The sequence below is a fragment of the Trichechus manatus genome, unplaced genomic scaffold (assembly GCF_000243295.1).
Source record: "Trichechus manatus latirostris isolate Lorelei unplaced genomic scaffold, TriManLat1.0 scaffold00121, whole genome shotgun sequence".
NCBI lineage: Eukaryota > Metazoa > Chordata > Mammalia > Sirenia > Trichechidae > Trichechus > Trichechus manatus.
The window spans coordinates 2,033,337-2,054,301 of NW_004444057.1; the positions used below are offsets into that span (position 1 = coordinate 2,033,337).

Here is a 20,965-nt window from a genome sequence, read left to right on the forward strand (position 1 = left end):
AATTGTGAACTATCCAAGATCACATGACCTCTGTTTTTCTTAAGTGAACGGTTTGAGGAGAATCACAAGCAACAGAAGCAGAATGAAAAATAGCCACCTGTATAGCAAAACTTCTTTTTCCTTCCTGTTCTCTGCCTTTGGTCCATAATTATTGTCTTGAGGAAGAAAGCTGGCAGGCTGTGGATATATAATTATGCATTGAGAGAAAAAGAAATCTGGCAACTCTAGAACTTTATAAAATTGGGTTGACTGTTTCCTTCTATTGCACTAACTGGAATAATAGAAGAATGTATTAGTTTTAATAAACTTTGAATGATCAGTTCTTGAAAAACAGTTTTTTTTTTAACCAGTACTCATAAATATGCATGAAAATGTATATTTGTTCATTATTTTTTGCACTTACATAAATCCTGTGGTGTATTTTAAAAAATCTGTTTTGGAATTAAAATGGTATTGTTGTGGTAGGCAAAGATTTCATGGACAGGATATTAAAAGTGCTATTATAAAAGAAAAAAATGATAAATTGGACCTCATCAAACTTAAAAATTTCTGCCAGGCAAAAGATGACATTAAGAAAATTAATAGTTGAGCCACAGATAGGAAAAATATTCATGATATATGTATCTGACACAACTTATATACAGAATATATATAACAAATTCCCAGAAATTAGTAATAAAAAAGATGAACAACTCAATTAAAAAATGGGCAAAAGCTTTAAACAGATACGTCACAAAAGAGTATGTATGAATGGCTAGTAAGCTCATGAAAAGGTACTTATAACATCATTTGTCATCAGTAAAAAAGTAAATTAATATCATACCCACTACAGTAGCTAAAAATAAAAGACAGTAGTGAATATTCATGAAGATATGGAGCTACTGAAACTCATATATTGTTGGTGTGAGTGTAAAATGGCACAACCACTTTGGAAAACTGACAGTTTCTTAAAACCTGTAACTACCCAGCAGTTCCACTCAATAGCAGTGAAAATATATACTCACAATAAGACTTGCACAAGAGTGTTCATAGCAGCTTTATTTATAATAGCTACAACCTGGAAGGAAACCCTGGTGGCATAACGGTTAAGAACTACAGTTGCTAACCAAAAGGTCTGCAGTTTGAATCCACCAGGTGCTCCTTGGAAATTCTGTGAGGCAGTTCTGCTCTGTCCTGTAGGGTCACTGTGAGTCGGAATTGAGTCAACGGCAATGGTAGAACCTGGAAATCCAAATGTTGCCAGTAGGAAAACAGATAAATTGTGTATATTCATTTAGTAGAATAATACTCGGAACTAAAAAGCAATAAAATATGGCAACAACATGGATGAATCTCAAAAACATTATGTTGAGTGAAAAACGCCAGATAGAGACATATAAAACAGTTACCGTATACTATCATTTATATGAAATTCAGGAACAAGCCAGACAAATCCAAATGCGAGAGAAGTCAGAAAGTGATTACCTCTGAGGGAGGGAAATGTTCTGTAGGTTGTTTGGGGTGTGGAAAAAAACAACCAACCAACCCACTGCCGTCGAGTGGATTCCAACTCATAGTAACCACATAGGATTTCCAAGGCTGTAAATCTTTATGGAAGCAGGCTGCCACATCTTTCTCCCACAGAGTCACTGATGGTTTGAACCTCAGACCTTTTGGTTAGCAGTCGACGGTGGTTTTAGGGGGCTATATGCAGTTAACAGAACTGGTGAACCTAACACTTAAGAACTGTGGTTTTTATTATATGTAACTTATGTACCTCATTTAAAAAATTAAAGAGATACTGTTTCTACCAAGTTTTCATATCTCCATCGTTGTTCTTTCTCACTTTTCTGTGACTTGATTTTAACCTTTACATAAGAAATACACAGTTTAGAAGAGAATTTTTGGAAGTGGGAGAAATGGGATAAGGGCTGCCATACCACAGTCATGAATATTTGGAGCATACGAGTCAAACATAATTTCCTAATGCTTGATCTAGTAGCCACTTAACTGTGTGTGTGTATTTATGGTATCAGTTTATTTTACCTTAAATGTAATAATGATTTTTATATAGCTCTAACCTTAGAGCGGAGCCCTGGTGGCGCAGTGGTTAAGTGCTACAGCTGCTAACCAAAAGGTCGGCAGTTTGAATCCACTAGCCACTCCTTGGAAACCCTATGGGACAGTTCTACTCTGTCCTATAGGGTTGCTGTGAGTTGGAATTAACTTGACAGCAACGGGTAGGTAGGTAATCTTAGAGAGACAAAGATGCCTAACGGAATATTATAGTCTACAAATTTGACACTAAGATTTTTAACATTTGAAATTAGGTCTTGGTGATCTTTTAATAATTTAAATATTATCCTTTTTTTTTTTTTTTTTTCAAATTAGGAACCCATGAAATCCAGAGCACCACAGCTACATTTAGAATACAGATTCTACAAGCAGTTAGGATCTGGAGGTAAGAGCTTATATTTAATTTTTAAGTTTGGAATAAAATGGATTGTCATGATACTTCCTCTTTAGCTTCAAGGAATAGTATTTTAAATTTGTTGAAAAGAATCATTTTTTAAGGCTTTGCTTACTAGACATTTTCTTTCTAGAGTCTTAATGTTGTTCTCTTTTTGCTTTAAATATAACATTTTTGGAACTTCTTATATTAGTGCTAATGTGAGTAGAGATACTTTGAAAAAAAATTTTGAGATGATAAAATGCATATAATTTCCATATTTTTAGCATTTTAGCAAGATTATAGCTATTCAGATGACTTTTGGTATTGTTCTAGGCTGGTAATGGCCCCCCAAAAGATATCTGTAGCATAATCCCTGGAACCTGTAGGTATTACCTTATGATAAAGACTTTGCAAATATGATTAAAGGATTTTGATATAAGAGACTATTCTGGATTATCCAGGTAGGTCCTAAAATGCAATCACAAGTATCTTTATAAGAGAGAGGCAGAGAGAGATTTTATACACACACATTAGGAGAAGGCAATGTAACCATGGAGGCAGAGATTGGAGTGATGTGGCCATAAGCCAAGGAATGATGTAGTCACAAGAAACTGAAGGAGGTAAGGAACGTATTCTTGTCTAGAGTCTCCAGAGGGAGTGCCGCCCTGCCAACACCTTGATTCGACCCAGTGAAAGTGATGTCAGACTTCTGTTAGAAAATAAATTTCTATTGTTTTAAGCCACAATGTTTGTGATAATTTGTTACAGCAGTGCTAGAAAACTAAAGTATGTTCACATTAAATCTAAGCGAAGAGTGGCTATTTGTGCTAATTGAAAAAACTAATGGAAAAATTTTCTGTTGTGTGTTGTATTTCCTTTATGTTAAAGCTTTTTACAGCTCTGCCTTTTTTGTTAATGCCTTTTCTACCGTCTGTAATGATTTTGTTTGTGCAGTTTCTTACCAGGTAGCGGTATTTTGTTTTCGTAGATTTGATAATATCATCTTTTCATGTATCTTTTTATAAGCACATGTTTGCATTCTAGTTGGTAGGACTGTTTTTTTTTTAATAGCTTGTTGCTTTTGCATTTTTTTTCCCTAAGAACATACTTTCCAAATGAGTGGTCAATATGTTTGTGTTTTGTATTAATGCATTTATTACTGTAAACTTGTTAAATGGTTCATATTTATGTCTTATACAGACAGTCTCAGCGATCTAGCAGGATTATCACTGGTAATTCATTACTGTGCATAAACAGTTCTGGACCTGACAATGGGGGGAAAAATCATATTATTTCTTTTAATGATACACTTAACTAATACCCATCTGTAAGCAACAGAAGTACTTCAAGATCTTCAAAGGAAGATTCTGGCACAAAGTACTAAACAGTCTTTAAGACTGTTAGACTTCCTGCCTATGTGTTGTTTTGTGATTTAGACTCACTTAAATGGAATGCTGAAATAGAAAATGAAGTATTTAGTGAAATTAATTTCGGAAGAGTAAGGGTGAGATTGTATTTTCAACTAGTATGTAAATTTTATATTCTTACTCATTCTTGAGAAAAAAATAGACTTGTCTTGAAAGTTAGGATGCTAATGAGCATTTCTGAAAATTAGGGATTTTAGAAATTATCAGAACTAATTTTCATAAATTCATGGTGAAAGCCTTTTTACAGTAGTCTCAAACAAGAATAATTTTAGAACAGTGGAATTGAGAGTCGATGGGGGAGGGGGGAGTAAGTTTATGCAGTAGCTGTAAATTCCTCTGGGTATAAGAACAAATACATGCAAAAGCTTGCCTTTGCCCATGAGTTGAATTGCACCACAAAATAGCTGAATACTTTGATCAGTAGTCACAGCTTGTAATTTAACACCCTCATTACCCTTCCTTCTGAGCCTTCTTTCTGAGCCTCTCCTCCCTTGCCCTCTTTTATTTCATCTCTCCCACTTCCAAAAAAATATCTTTCTTGTGGCTTTGCCTACCATATTTATGTTGCCATGGTGGTTTTGTTTTGCTTTGTTTTCTTTAGCATGCCCTCCTTCCCCAACATACCCACAGAGTTTGTCAGTTGCAACTTTTCCTAACTCTTAACAATTTAATTTATTTGTTCATTGTTAGAAAATTGCCCAGACTTGTCTAGGGAAATTAAATTCTAATTTGGTCTTTATAGTGTTTGCTTTACATTCTTGATTTTTTTCCTTTTAATAACTCTTGATGCTATACTTCAGTGACATGAAATTTGTCTTGCAATACTTAATAATCATCTAAGAAGTTACTGCATGTATCAATTCATAAAACAGTATGGATCTCAAAGAGTCACTTAGAGTTAGACCACCTTTTTTAACTTCATCAAAAAATCTGTGCTAATGAGTCATATTTTAGTGTAAAACTATGTTGAGTGATAAGGCTTAGATATTTTCATTAAAATTGGAGACTAAACATCTGTTTAATTTACTCAATGGAATGTAGTGCTATTTATGGAATTCCAGCCATGTTGGATGAGATCAAGATACCTAATTTTGAGACATAATGAAATCATTTAAAGAAAATAAATTTTGGAGAAAATTGGAGCATTTCCCTTTTGTTCCCTTTGCTGATCTTTCTCACTGTGTTATTTTAAGAACCCAAAGCCATATTATGTATATAGTTTTGACTGAATGTGTCATCATGTTAGGTATATAGTAATTCTCCTCCTGACACTGAGTCTGCTTATATGAATGTCTGCGGATTACTTACGCATACCTATTCCTTACCTGTGAGAATTTCAGTGTGAATATTATGAATTTTGAGTCATGCTTATTGGGGATAGTTTGAAAAGTGGAGACTTGAAAGTTGGGTAGAAATAAAAATTTGACAAGCTGGATTTCAGAGCTAGGGTAGAGAATTTAGAAATTAACATTAGAAGAGCTCAAGCAAAGTTTAGGCAGAGTAAATCTGGATCTTAGAATTAATCTGTTCCTTCTGTTAGGAAGGTGTGGTGGAAGGGTAAAGGAAGCCAAACTTATATAATAGGAGCTGACCGAGTCAGGATAGTGTAATTTGCTTTGTTCCTAAGAGCTTCAGAGTAAGTTAATAAGAGTAGAGATAAGGCTATGCAACTCTGAATATTAGTTTGAAAAGTAGTTGCTCAATTACGATTGTTACATGGAGTCAATCAGTCAGTCAATCTTTTTCCAAATTAAATTTTTCTTTGTGGTCCCAGAAGAATTTTACAATGTGCTTTTTCCCCTGATTGTAAACATAGTGTATGTTCTTCATAAAAATCTGGAAAAGTTAAAAAAAAAAAAAAAGTAGAAGTCACCCTCTAGTAATCTTTGTTAGCATTCTGTTTTTTCTTTTTAGTATCTTTTCTGTTCATTTGTACATTTAATAACTTATTCAATATATTTTATTTTAAAAGGAATGCATGTTTATTATACATAGATGAACAAAATCAGTTCAGAATTATAAGACGTAAATAGTAAAAATTTGTCTTTCACAGTGTTCTCCAGAGGTAGTTAAAGACTATATTGTATTCTACAGAATGGGTGTGATATAATTTGTTTAATTAGTCCAGCGTTGATGGATGCTTAGGTAGTTCCCAGGTTTTTACTGTTAGAAACAATATAGGTTGAACATCATATTATGCATATTTTTGCATACTTTTGAAAAAGTTAGGGTAATTTTCCTCCAAAAATGTACCAGTTTATAGTCTTAGAAACAAGGTTTTAACTCACAGCCTTGTGAACCTTGGCTAATTATAAATTATGAATATTCTTTTGATACTACACCAAAACTTAAAAGATTAGATACATTGTAGAATCAGAAGCCGTATCAAAGAACTTTTTTTCTTCTAGCATTAAAATCCACTGTACTTTGAATGGATCAGTCACTCATGCATGATTTTGTGACAACATTTATTTATCATTTAGAAAATACTGATTCACTGAGTTATGCAGATATTTTAAATATTGACACATTTCATTGTACAAAATTAATTAATATAATGCCACTCTCATAAAAGTTTTTAATATTGGGAAGTTGTCAAGGTCATGGTGGCAGATAACAAATTTTGCAAAATTCTAATTTTCAGCTGGCAGCTTGAATTTTATCATTAGTAACAAATAATTGTCAATATTTCTTGAAGTAACATCTTTCTTCATTCATTTTAGAGAATGTGTTTTATTTATTTTTCTTGCTACATTGCACTGTTAAGTAGAAGAGGTGAGAATAGAAGAGGCTTGCTCCCAGTTACAGGTGGGAAGCATTCAATCTTCTGCCATTAAGTATGACATTAGCTGTGGGTCTTTAACAAATGCCGTTTATCAGAATGAGCAAGTTACCATCTATTCTTTTTTTTTTTTTTAAACCGAAGATAAATGCAGTGATTTATGTATTTAAATAATATTTTATTGTGTTTTCGGTGAAGGTTTACACAGTAGTTATAGGTTCCCATTCAACAATTTCTACACAAGTTGTTTAGTGACCTTGGTTAAATTCTTCACAATATGTGAACCTTCTCATTATTTCTGTTCTGGTTGTTCCATTTCTATTCATCTAGTTTCCTTGACCCCTTACATTCTCATCTTTGGTCTCATAAAAAAACACAAGCCATCGAGTTGATTTTGACTCATAGCAGCCCTATAGGACGGAGTAGAACTACCTCATAGGGTTTCCAAGGAGTGGCTGGTGGATCTGAACTGACAGCCTTTTTGTTAGCAACCGAGCTCTTAATCACTATGCTACCAGGGCTCCATTTGGTCTCATATAGGTGATTTCTTTTTTTTTAATCGTGCTTTAGGTGGAAGTTTATAGCTCAAGTTACTTTCTCATATAAAAATTTATGCATATATTGTTATGTGACATTAGTTGCAATCCCTATAATGTGACAGCACACTCCCGCTTTCCACCCCGGGTTTCTTGTGTCCGTTCAACCAGTTCCTGTCCCTTTCTGCGTTCTTGTCCTGCCTCTGAACAGCAGCTGCCCATTTGGTCTAATGTATGCGACTGAACTAAGAAGCACACTCTTTACAAGGATTATTTTATGTTTTATAGTCCAGTCTAATCTTTGTCTGAAGAGAGGGTTTTGGGAATAGTTTTATTTCTGGGTTAACAGAGCGTCCAGGGGCCATGGCTTTGGGGGTTCCTCCAGTCTCAGTCAGACCATTAAGTCTGGTCTTTTTACGTGAATTTGAGTACTACTCCGTACTTTTCTCCTGCTCCACCAGAGACTCTCTGTTGTGTTCCCTGTCAGGGCGATCACTGATGGTAGCTGGGCATCATCTAGTTCTTCTGGTCTTAGGCTGATGGAGTCTGGTTTATGTGGGCCTTTTGCCTCCTGTGCTAACATTTTTCTTGTGTCTTTGATGTTCTTCATTCTCCTTTGTGCCAAGTGGGTTGGGACCAATTGATGCATCTTAGATGGTGGCTCACAAGCTTTTAAGACCTCAGATGCCACTCACCAAAGTGGGATGCAGAGCATTTTCTTAATAAACTTTGTTATGCCACCTAACCTAGATGTCCTCTGAAACCATGGTCCCCAGGCCCCAGCCCCAGCTTCTCTGTCCCTCAAAGTGTTTGATTGTGTCCAGGAACCTTCTTTTGCTTTGGTCCAGTAGTGCTGACTTCCCCTGTATTGTGCATTGTCCTTCCCGTCACCTAAGATGATTCTTGTCTGCTATCTAGTTAGTGAATTCCGTTCTCCCTCTCTCTCCACCCTTGTAAATATCAAAGAATGTTTTCTTCTGTGTTTAAACCTTTTCTTGAGTTCTTATAATAGTGGTCTCACACAATATCTGTCCTTTTGCAACTGACTAATTTCACTCGGCACAGTGCCCTCCAGATTCATCCATGTTGTAAGATGTTTCACAGATTGATCATTGTTCTTTATCGTGTAGAAGTCCGTTGTGTGTATGTACCATAATTTGTTTATCCATTCGTCTCTTAATGGGTACCTAGGTTGTTCCCATCTTTTTGCTGTTGTGAACAGTGCTGCAATGAACATGGGTGTGCATATATCTATTCGTGTGACAGCTCTTATTTTTCTAGGGTATATTCCAAGGAATGGGATTGCTAGATCATATGGTACTTCTGTTTCTAGCTTTTTAAGGAAGCACCAATTGAGTTCCAAAGTGGTTGTACCATTTTACATTCCCACCAGCAGTGCATAAGTGTTCCAGTCTCTCCACAACCTCTCCGACATTTATTTTGTGTTTTTTGGGTTTGTGCCAGCCTCGTTGGAGTGAGATGGTATCTCATTGTAGTTTTGATTTGCATTTCTCTAATGGCTAATGATCGTGAGCATTTCCTCATGTATCTGTTAGCCAACTGAATGTCTTTTTTGGTGAAGTGTCTGTTCATATCCTTTGCCCATTTTTTAATTGGGTTATTTGTCTTTTTGTTGTTGAGGTGTTACAGTGTCTTCTAGATTTTAGAGATTAGATCCTTGTTGGATATGTCATAGCCAAATTTTTTTTCCCAGTCTGTTGGTTGTCTTTTTACTCTTTTGGTGAAATCTTTCGATGAGCAAAAATGTTTGATTTTTAGGAGCTCCCAGTTATCTAGTTCTCTTCTTGTGTTTATGCATTGCTAGTTATGGTTTGTATTCTATTTATGCCATGTATTTGTCCCTATTTTTTCTTCCATGATCGTTATTGCTTAAGATTTTATATTTAGGTCTTCGATCCATTTTGAGTTAGTCTTTGTACGTGGTGTGAGGTATGGGTCTTGTTTCATTTTTTTTTGCAGATGGATATCCAGTTATGCCAGCACCATTTGTTAAAGAGTTTTTATCTTTTCCCCATTTAACGGACTGGGACATTTGTCAAATATCAGTTGTTCCTAGGTGGATGAATTTACATCTGGGTTCTCAATTCCATTGGTCTATGTATCTGTTGTTGTACCAGTACTAGGCTGTTTTGACTATGGTGGCGGTATAATAGGTTCTAAAATCAGGTAGTGTGCGGCCTCCACTTTGTTCTTCTACCGTCTATTCTTGATTTGCTAGAGTTTTATCAAATGCTTTTTCTGCATTAATATGATTAAGGTGATCATATGACTTTTCTTCTTTAGCCTGTTAATATGATGAGTTACATTGATTGATTTTAAAATGTTATACCAACTTTGCAGTCTTGGAAAAGTCCCCCTTGGTCATGGGATGTTGTTCTTTGTATATATTTCTGGATTTGATTTGCTAGGATTTTATAAAAGAATTTTTTCTATATTAATGAAGCATATTGGTCTTTAATTTTCTTTTCTTGTAGTATCTTTGTCTCATTTTGATACAATGTAATGTTGGAAAATAAAATGAGTTGTAGAGTTTCTTCCTTTTATGTTTTCTTAAGGTGTTTGTATAGGAATGGATTGACACAGTGGGTGCAACAATGGACTCAAACATAGCAATGATTGTGAGGATGGTGCAGGACTGGGCAGTGTTTCCGTCTGTTGTACATAGGGTCGGTATGAGTTGGAACCGACTTGATGGCACTTGACGACACTAATAGGATTGGTGTTATTTTTTCTTAAATGTTGAATAGAATTCACTAGTGAAGCCATCCGGACCTAGAATTTTCTTTGTGGGAAGGTTTTTAATTATGGATTCAATATATTTGATAGATACAGGGCTATTCAGATTTCTTATTTCTTAGTTCAGTTTGGGTAATTTGTGTCTTCCAAGAAGTTTTTCCATTTGATTTATATTATCAAATTTATTACTTCAAATTGTTCACGTTGTTGTTAGGTGTGGTCAAGACAGTTCTGACTCATATAGCAGTCCAGTGGACAACAAAATAAAACACTGCCCTGTCCTGCACCATCCTCACAATTGTTGCTAATGTTTGAGCCCATTTTTGCAGCCACTGTGTCCATCCATCTTGTTGAAGGTCTTCCTCTTTTTCACTCACCCTCTACTTTACCAAGCATGATGTCTTTCTCCAGAGACTGGTCCCTCCTGATAACATGTGCAAAGTAACGTGAGACAAAGTCTCACCATCCTTGCTTCTAAGGAGTACTCTGGCTGTACTTCTCCCAAGACAAATATGATTGTTCTTCTGGCTGTCCATGGTATATTCAGTACTGTTCGCCAGCACCATAATTTGAATGCATCAGTTCTTCTTTGGTCTTCCTTATTCATTGTCCAGCTTTTGCATGCTTATGAGGCGATTGAAAAATACCATGGCTTGGGTCAGGACCACCTTAGTCCTCAAAATGACATCTTTACTTTTTAACCACTTTAAAGAGATCTTTTGCAGCACTTTTGTCCAAAGTAATATGTCATATTTGATTTCTTGACTGCTGCTTCCATGGATATTGATTGTGGATCAAAGTAAAATAAAATTCTTGACGACTTCAGTCTTTTCTCTGTTTATCATGATGTTGCTTATTGGTCCAGTTGTGAGGATTTTTATTTTCTTTATGTTGAGGTGTAATCCATACTGAGGCTGGAGTCTTTGATCTTCATTAGTAGTGCTTTAAGTTCTCTTCACTTTCAGCAATCGAAATTGTGTCAGCTGCATATTGCAGGTTGTTAATGAGTCTTCCTCCAATACTGATGCCACATTCTTCTTCATGTATTCCAGCTTCTTGGATTGTTTGCTCAGTATACAGATTGAATAAGAATGGTGAAAGGATAAAACTGTGATACATACCTATCCTGATTATAAACCACGCGGTATCTTCCTGTTTTGTTCGAACGACTGCCTCTTTGTCTATATACAGGTTCCTCATGAGTATAATTAAGTGTTTTGGAATTCCCATTCTTCACAGAGTTATTCATAATTTGTTATGATCCACACAGTCAAATGCCTTTGGATGGTCAGTAAAACACAAGTAAACATCTTTCTGATGTTCTCTGCTTTCAGCCATGATCTGTCTGACATTGTAGTGATATCCCTTGTTCCACATCCTCTCCTGAATAAGTCTTGAATTTCTGGCGGTACTCTGTCGATGTACTGCTGCAACCGTTTTTGAATCATCTTTAGCAAAATTTTACTTGTGTGTAATATTAATGATATATTCAATAATTTCCGCATTCTGTTGTATCATCTTTCTTTGGAATGGGAATGAATATGGATGTCTTTCAGTTGGTTGGCCAGGTAGCTGTCTCCCAATTATCTTAGCATAAACGAATGAGTGCTTCCAGCGTTGCATTTGTTTGTTGAAACATTTCAGTTGGTATTCTGTCAATTCCTGGAGCCTTGTTTTTCGCCAGCACCTTCAGTACAACTTGGACTTCTTCCTTGATTACCATCGGTTCTTGATCATATGCCGCCTTCTGAAATGGTTGAACGTTGACCAATTCTTTTTGGTACAGTGACTCTCTGTATTCCTTCCATCTTCTTTTGATGCTTCCTGCATCATTTAATATTTTCCCATAGAATCCTTCACTATTGCAACTCGAGGCTTGAATTTTTTCTTCAGTTCTTTTAGCTTGAGAAGTGCCGAGTGTGTTCTTCCCTTTTGGTTTTCTATTCTAGCTCTTTGCACATGTCATTATAATACTTTACTTTGTCTTCTCGAGCCACTCTTTGAAATCTTCTGTTCAGTTCTTTTACTTCATCATTTCTTCTTTTTGCTTGAGCTCTGCATTCAAGAATAAGTTTCAAAGTCTCTTCTGACATCCGTTTTGGTCTTTTCTATCTTTTCAATGATCTTTTGCTTTTTTTATGTATGATGTCCTTGATGTTATCCTACAACTTGTCTGGTCTTTGGTCATTAATCTATTCTTGAGATGGTGTCTAAATTCGATTGAGGGGATATACTCAAGGTTGTACTTTGGTTCTCCTGGACTTCTTTTAATTTTTTTCAGCTTCAACTTGAACTTGCATTTGAGCAGTCAGTTGATGGTTTGTTCCGCAGTTGGCTTCTAGCTTTTTTCTTACTGATGATATTGATATTGGGCTTCTCCATTATCTCTTCCCACAAAAGTAGCTGGTATAATTCCTGTGTATTCCATCTGGCAAGGTCCACGTGTATAGTTGCTGTTTAAGTTGTTGAAAAAAGTTGTTTCCAATGAAGAAGTTGTTGGTCTTGCAAAATTCCATCATGTGATCTCCAGCAACTTTTCTGTCACCAAGACCATATTTTCCAACTACTGATCCTTCTTGTTTCCAATTTTCACATTCCAATCACCAGTAATATCAATGCATCTTGATTGCATGTTTGATTAATTTCAGATTGCAGAAGTTGGTAAAAAAATCTTCAGTTTTTTCATTTCTGACATTAGTGGGTGGTGTGTAAAATTTAATTATAGTTGTATTAACTGGTCTTTCCTGTAGGCTTATGAATATTACACTGTCACCGACAGCGTTGTACTTCAGGATATATTTTGAAATGTTATTTTTGACAATGAATGTGACGCTGTTTCTCTTCAATTTGCCATTCCTGGCATAGTAGACCACGTGAGTGTCTGATTCCCAGTGGCCCATACTAGTCCATTTTAGCTCAGTAATGCCTAGGATATCGATGTTTATGTGTTCATTTCATTTTTGACAACTTCCATGGTCTGATTACTAATTGATTTTTGCAGCTGTTTCTTCTCATTTTGAGTTGTGCCCCATCAGCAAATGAAGGTCCCGAAAGCTTTACTCCATCCACGTCGTTAAGGTTGACTCTACTTTGAGGAGGCAGCTCTTCCCCAATCATATTCTGAGTGCCTTCCAACCTGAGGGGCTCTTCAGGCTGTATATCAGATGGTGTCTCACTGCTGTTGATAAGGTTTTCACTGCCCAGTTGTTTCAGAAGTAGTTCTCCATGCTCTTCTTCTCAGTCTGTTTTAGTCTGGAATCTCATCTGAAACCTGTCCACCAAGAGTGACACTGATGGTATTTGAAATACTGGTGGCATAGCTTTCAGCATCACAGCAACATGCAAACCACCACAGTACAACAGAATGCCAGACGAGTGGTAGAAATTGTTCATAGTATCCCCTTTATTATCTTTAAACGTCTGTATGAGTTACAGTTATGGTGTTTTTTTAATACCTGATGCTGGCAGTCTTCTCTGTTTTTTTCCTTATCATTCTAGCTACAGGTTTATCAGTTTTGTTAAACTTGTAAAAAAACTGGCTGAGTTATTGACTTTGTCTGTCTTTTATTTCATTATTTTCTGCTTTTATCTTTAGTATTTCCTCTTCTCATTTTTGGTTTTATGTACTCTTTTTTTTTCTAACTTGTTAAGGTGGATACTTAGATCATTGATTTTAGACTTTTCTAATCTAATCTAAGTAGTTATAGCTATGTATAGTCCTCTAAGCTCTACTTTAGTTGAGTCCCCATAACATGCTTTCTGCTTTAGTAAATAGAAATACAGATTTTTCTTGATGACTTAGGGTCATTGTATCTGTTTTAATTAAGTATCATTTAGTTGTAAATAACAGAAACCAACTGTACTGATTTAAGCCAGGAAGAAACAGGAGAATCTGAGCGATGAAAGGGCAGGAATATAGCAGGTCCAAAGGTAGAGTTGCTTCTGGCAGCTGCTGTCTTTCTGGTATCAAATGGCTTCTCACTTCCTGTTTTCCTGGCATACCTCATACCTCTTCTTTCTCTGCTTTTGTGTACACTGGTTTCCCTTGTAGCTTCATATTATATTTCCTTCTGTTCCAATTACTTGCACAGACTGTGTGGTTGCCTTTGAATCCCAACTGTAGACTTCTAGGAGAAGGAAACTTATAAGCCTCATTTGGATCAGATGACACCCCTTCCCCTATTCAATGAGCTTTAGCCAGGGAGTGAGGGATGGTCATTAAAAACACGGTTGCGGGGGCCCTGTTCCCTTATGTATATAAATGAAGGGTACGTATCAGAGAAAGCATCATTATGAGACTGGTAGACATCTCTAGTTTTTTATGTTCTGGAAAAATAGATTACTCACTGTCTTAGTTATCTAGTGCTACTATAACAGAAATACCACAAGTGGATGGCTTTAACAAAGAGAAATTTATTTCTTCCCAGTAAAGTAGGCTAAAAGTCCAAATTCAGGGCGTCAGCTCCAGGGGAAGGCTTTGTCTCTCTGTTGGCCTTCTCATCAATCTTCACCCAGACTAGTAGCTTCTCCACGCAGGGACCCTGGGTCCAAAGGATGCGCTCTGCTCCAGGCGCTGCTTTCTTGGTGGTATTAGGTCACCTTTCTCTGCTGGCTTCCCTTCCCTTCCCTTACCTTTTTATCCCATGAGACATAAAAGGTGTTGCAGGTCACACCTCAGGGAAACTGTCTTTACATTGAATCAGGGATGTGACCTGGATAAAGTTATTAGAATCCTACCTACCCTAATCCTCTTTAACATAAAATTATAATCACAAAATGGAGGACAACCACACAATAGTGGGAATCATGGCCTAACCAACTTGACGCATATTTTGGGGGGACACAATTCAATCCATGACACTCACCTACCTTGTTAGATTTGTCAGATGTGAATAAATAGGATTGATGTGGAAATACCAGGGGCTTTCCGCTAGTACAGTGATACATATTAAAAAACCACTGCCGTCATGTTGATTCAGACTCATAGTGACCTTATGGGACTGAGTAGAACTACCCCACAGAGTTTCCAAGGAGCAGCTGGTGGATTCGAACTGATAACCTTTTGGATAGCAGCTGAACACTTAACCACTGCAGCACCAGGGCTCTGTGATGTGCATTAATGCTTATATTTGGGGACATCTTTTTTTATTTTTTGCTATCCACATATTGTTCTTACATCTTTCCTGGTTTTGATTGCTTTGTCAAGTTTTGAACTTATTAAACAATTGTCTCTAGATAAGCAAGACATTGCAGTGATCAAAAACCTCACCAACTTATGTAAGGCAGCAGAGGTTAGAGATGAGTATGCTGGACTTGGGGTTTAGAGCATCTAAATTCACATTTCCTCCCTGGTCTTCTATAATATGAACCAGCACACAGGGTCGAATCAGGGCGTGAGTGGGTGCCCTGAGCAATCTAGCAAAATGGCACCTGACACCCTTTTAACTAGGTATTATAAAAATATTTGTTCAATATTTATTTAGTTGGTGTAGGAAATTTTCTCTTGATAAAAATGGTATGCCTCTATAGTCAAACTAGTGGATTTATTGCATGCGAGGAATGCAACACAATCTTTTAAATTATTTGGAACTATCTAACTTCATAGTTTTTCTATCTTTTATAATTGGTTAGCATTAGTTACTCATACACTAAGGATAAAGGTGACTCACAGTATCCCGTTGGCTTTCGTGAGAGAATTTGAACATGTTGTTGTTGTTTAGGTGCCATCAAATCAGTTCTGACTCATAGAGACCCAGTATACAGCAGGGCGAAACACTGCCCTGTCGTGTGCCATCGCAAAATTGTTGTCATGTTTGAACCCATTGTTGCAGCCAATGTGTCAGTTCACCTCGTTGAGGGTCTTCCTTTTTTTCTCTGACCTTCTACTTTACCAAGCATGATGTTGTTAACCAGGGAGTGGTGCCTCCTGATAATGTCCTAACTATGTGAGACAGCGTCTTGCCATCTTCTAATGAACACTCAGGCTATACTTCTTCCAAGACAGACTTGTTAATTTTCCTGGAAGTCTGTGGTATATTCAGTATTCTTCACCAACACCATAATTCAGAAGCATCAATTCTTTTTTTGGTCTTCCTTATTCATTGTCCAGCTTTCACATTCATATGAGCTGATTGACGCACCATGGCTTGGGTCAGGTGCACCTTAGTCCTTAAAGAGATCTTTGGCAGCAGATTTGCCCATTGCAGTGCATCTTTTGATTTCTTGACTGCTGCTTCCATGTATGTTGATTGTGGATTCAAATAAAATGAAGTCCTTGACAACTTCAGTCTTTACTCTGTTTATCATGATATTGCTTATTGGTCCAGTGAGGATTTTTATTTTCTTCACATTGAGGTGTAATCCTTACTGAAGGCTGTGGTCTTTGATCTTCAGCAGTTAGTGCTTCAAGTCCTGTTCACTCAACAAGCAAGGTTGTGTCATCTGCATATTGCAGGTTGTTAATGAGTCTTCCTCCAGTCCTGATGTCCCATTCTTCTTCATATAGTCCAGTTTCTTGAATGATTGCTCAGCATGCAGATTGAGTAAGTATGGTGAAAGACTACAACCCTGACGCACACCCTACCTGACTTTAAACCACCCAGTATTCCCTTGTTCTGTTTGAACGACTGCCTCTTGGTTTATGTACAGTTTCCTTGAGAGCACAATTAAGTGTTCTGGAATTCCCATTCTTTGCAGTGTTATTCGTAATTTGTTACGATCCTCACAGTCGAATGCCTTTGTATAGTCGCTAAAACACAGGTAAACATCTTACTGATATTCTCTGCTTTCAGCTGTGATCCATCTGACATAAGCAATGGTATCCCTCGTTCCATGTCCTCTTCTGAATCTGGCTTGAATTTCGGGCAGTTCCTGGTCAATGTATGCTGCAACTGCTTTTGAATGATCTTCAGCAAAATTTTACTTGTGTTTAATATTAATGATATTGTTTGATAATTTCTGCATTCTGTTGGATCACCTTTCTTTGGAATGAGTACAAATATGGATCTCTTCCAGTCACTTGGCTAGGTTGCTGTCTTCCAAATTTCTTGGCATAGAGGAGTGAGCACCTCCAGCACTACATCTCTTTGTTGAAACATTTCAGTTGGTATTCTGTCAATTACTTTAGCCTTGTTTTTCGCCAATACCTTCAGTGCAGCTTGGACCTCTTTCTTCAGTACCATCAGTTCTTGATCATATGCTGTCTCCTGAAATGGTTGAACATTGACCAGTTCTTTTTGGTATATCGACTCTGTATATTCCTTACATCTTCTTTTGATGCCTCTTGCATCATTTAATATTTTCCCCATAGAATCCTTCAAAATTGCAACTTGAGGCTTGAGTTTCTTCTGCACTTCTTTCAGCTTGAAAAATGCCAAATGTTTTCTTCCCTTTTGGTTTTCTATCTCCAGATCTTTGCACATTTCATTATAATACTTTACCTTGTCTTCTCGAGCTACTCTTTGAAATCTTCTGTTCAGCTCTCTTACTTATTCATTTCTTCCTCTCGCTTACGTACTCTGTGTTTAAGAGCAACTTTCAGAGTCTCTTCTGACATCCATTTTGGTCTTTTCTCTCTATGCTGTTCTTTTAATGACCTCTTGTTTTCTTCATGTATGATGTCCTTGATGTCATTCCGCAACTTTTATGATTTTTGGTCATTAGTGTTCAGTGCATCAAAGCTATTCTTGAAACGGTCTCTAAATTCTGATGGAATATACTCAGGGTTGTACTTTGGCTCTCGTGGACTTGTTCTATTTTCTTCAACTTCAGCTTGAACTTGCATATGAGCAGTTGATGGTCTGTTCTGCAGTTGGCCCCTGGCCTTGTTCTGACTGATGATATTGAGCTTTTCCATTGTCTCTTTCCTCAGATGTAGTCAGTATGATTCCTGTGTATTCCATCTGGCAAGATCGATGTGTATAGTTGCTGTTTATGTTGGTGAAAAAAGGTATTTGCGATGAAGAAGTCATTTGTCTTGCAAAATACTATCATTCATTCTCTGGCGTCATTTCCATCACCAAGACCATATTTTCCAACTACCAATCCTTCTTCTTTTTTCCAGCTTTCACATTCCAGTCACCAGTAATTATCAGTGTATCTTGATTGCATGTTGGATCAATTTTAGACTGCAGAAGTTGGTAAAAATATTCAATTTCTTCATCTTTGGCCTTAGTGATTGGTTGGTAAATTCGAATAATAGTCCTATTAACTGGTCTTCCTTGTAGGCGTATAGATATTATCCTATCACTGACAGCATTGTGCTTCAGGATAGATCTTGAAATGTTTATTTTGACTAATGGATTTATTGCATGCAAGGAATGCAACATACTCTTTTAAATTATTTGGAATTGTCTAACTTCATAGTTTTTCTACGTAATTAGGTAGCATTATTTACTCATACACTAAGGATAGAGGTGACTCACACTATCCCATTGGCTTTAGTGATAGAATTTGAATATAGTGTTGGTCTGTTTTCCATTTTTATATCATGTTGTGAATATGGGTTCACTGAAGAAAGTTTAAATACATAGGAGGAATAGTAACCAATCAGTTTACTATTGGTTAATTTACTTTCCCTGGCCAAAGCAGTGACAGTGTCCTGGAGGACAAAAAAGTCAAAATATTTCTCACTTTTCTCTAATTCTTGATTTTGCTTTGTTCTCCTTTTGTGATTTTTCTAAACCAGACAACAACATTGAAGGCATATAAAAGATTTTATTTATTTTTTTATTATTGTACTTTAGATTAAGGTTAACAGAATAAACTACCTTCTCATTAAACAATTAGTACACTAATTGTTTTGTGACATTCGTTACCCCTCCACATGTCAACACTCTTCCTTCTCAAACTTGGGTTCTTGTTAGCAGCTTTCCTGTCCCCTTCTGCCTTCTAGTCCTTGCCCTGAGACTGGTGTGCCCCTTTAGTCTTGTTTTGTTTTATGGACCCATCTAATCTTTGGCTAAATGGTGAACTTCAGGAGTGACTTTATTACTGAGCTAAAAGGGTGTCTGGGGGTCATATTTTTGGGGTTTCTCCAGTCTTTGTCAGGTCAGTAAGTTTGATCTTTTTTTTGTGAGTTAGAATTTTATTCTACATTTTTCTCTATCTCTGTCCGGGACCCTCACTGTGATCCCTGTCAGAGAAGTTGGTGGTGGTGGTAGCCAGGCACCATCTAGTTGTGCTGGCCTCAGTCTGGTAGAAGCCGTGGTAGTTGTGGTCCATTAGTCCTTAGGACTAGTCTTTCCCTTGTGTCTTTGGTTTTCTTCATTCTCCCTTGCTCCAGATGGGGTGAGACCAGTGGAGTATCTTAATGGCCACTCACAAGCTTTTAAGACCCGAGACGCTACTTAACAAAGTAGAACATTTTCTTTATAAACAATGTTATGCCAGTTGACCTACATGTTCCCGGAGACAATGATCCCCACAGCCCTCAGCCCAGTAATTTGGTCTCTTAGGGAGTTTGGATGTGTCTAGGGTGCGTCCATGACCTTGAGAAGGCATATAAAAGATTTTAAATATTAGATATTAAATGTGTCACTCATTCTTTGAAGTGCCAGACATTATCTAGTTTCAGAATTTTTTAGCTATGACTATATACTTAATGTAACTGTCAAATGACTACTCAGAGTTGAGAGCCCAAGCTGAAACTGTGCAACTTGCACTTGTGCATTGCAAGCCTACTCAGCAGTGATGCACTGGAGTTCTCTTCTTCAGTGGAACTGTGACCAATTTATATTCTATTAATAATATAGGCACTAATGTGTGGAAACCTGAGAGAGCTGGTACTGTATTTTTAATTTATTTCAGTAATTTTTTTTTAGCAACTCCTATAGATAGCAACCTGCTTGTCTCTAAATGTTGGTGTTTCTCAGGATTTTGTCCTGAACCCTTTGCTCTTCTACTTAGGACCAGCTTTCCCTGAGTAATTTATTGATTATCCTGGTTTTAATTACCACCCATGAGGTGGTGATTAAGTGCATGTATATCCCTGTGTAGACTTCTTAAGTTCCCAAACTACTCTCTAACCCTCTACTGAATGTTTCCACCTAGTTATTCCTTCAAACTCAGTGCACTTGAAATCTCTGCTCCTCAGATCTGCTCTGCTTCCTTTAGTTTGTGTTTCCTTAAGTCATCCAAGCCAAAACCCATGGAGTCATCCAGCTGAGCTTCTTTGCCTCCCATAGGAATCAGCTAGCAAATAATCCCTCAGATCTTTTTACCTCCCAAACATATTCATGGGCTTTTATAGTTTATAATCTTTGTGACTCTGTCTGAAGTGCTTCCTTCACTCACTGCCCTTACCTCCGCATCTACCCAGTTCATATTACCTCCTCTATGAAATTTTTTTAGGCTGTTTCCTCTCTCCTGGTAGCATTAATTTCCAGCATCTCTGCTTTCATACCACTTGTGTATTATCTTTGTCATAGGTCTTCCCACATCATTTTATAATTGCTTTTTTTTCACCCCTCATTAGACTCTGAGTTTCTTTTTTTTTTCTTCCCATACAAAAATTTATACATACACTGTTATGTGACTCTTATTTCTCTCCCCGTACTGTGACAACACACTCCTCCTTTCCACCCCTGCTTCCCCATGTCCATTCAACCAGCTGCTAACCCTCTCTGCCTTTTCATCTCACCTCTGGACAGAAGCTGCCCGTTTAGTCTCTTTTATCTACTTGAGCTAAGAGGCAAACTCCTCATGAGTGTCACTTTATGTCTCACAGTCCAGTCCAATCCCTGTCTGAAGAGTTGGCCTCAGAAATTGTTTTAGTTCTGGGCTAATAGAGAATCTGGGGGCCATGCTTTCCAGGGCACCTCCAGTCTCAGTCAGACCATTAAGTCTGGACTTCTTACTAGAATTTGAGTTCTGCACCCCACCTTTCTCTGGCTCCATCCGGGACTCTCTGTTGTGTTCCCTGTCAGGGCGGTGATTGGTGGTAGCTGGGCACCATCTAGTTCTTCTGGTCTCAGGCTGATGAAGTCTCTGGTTTATGTGGCCCTTTCTTACTCTTGGGCTAATGCTTTCCTTG

At 37.2% G+C, this 20,965-nt stretch overlaps 1 protein-coding gene across 13 annotated transcripts in view; it reads left to right on the forward strand.

Annotated features, from left to right (window-relative positions):
- CSNK1G3 (casein kinase 1 gamma 3) overlaps positions 1–20,965 on the forward strand; it is a 167,747-nt gene that overhangs the window by 66,453 nt on the left and 80,329 nt on the right. For all 13 annotated transcript variants that reach the window (XM_004384283.2, XM_023738677.1, XM_023738674.1 and 10 more), the window contains one exon: positions 2,371–2,440. In XM_004384283.2, coding sequence (XP_004384340.1) covers positions 2,371–2,440 — 70 coding nt within the window. The remainder of the gene's footprint in view (positions 1–2,370; positions 2,441–20,965) is intronic.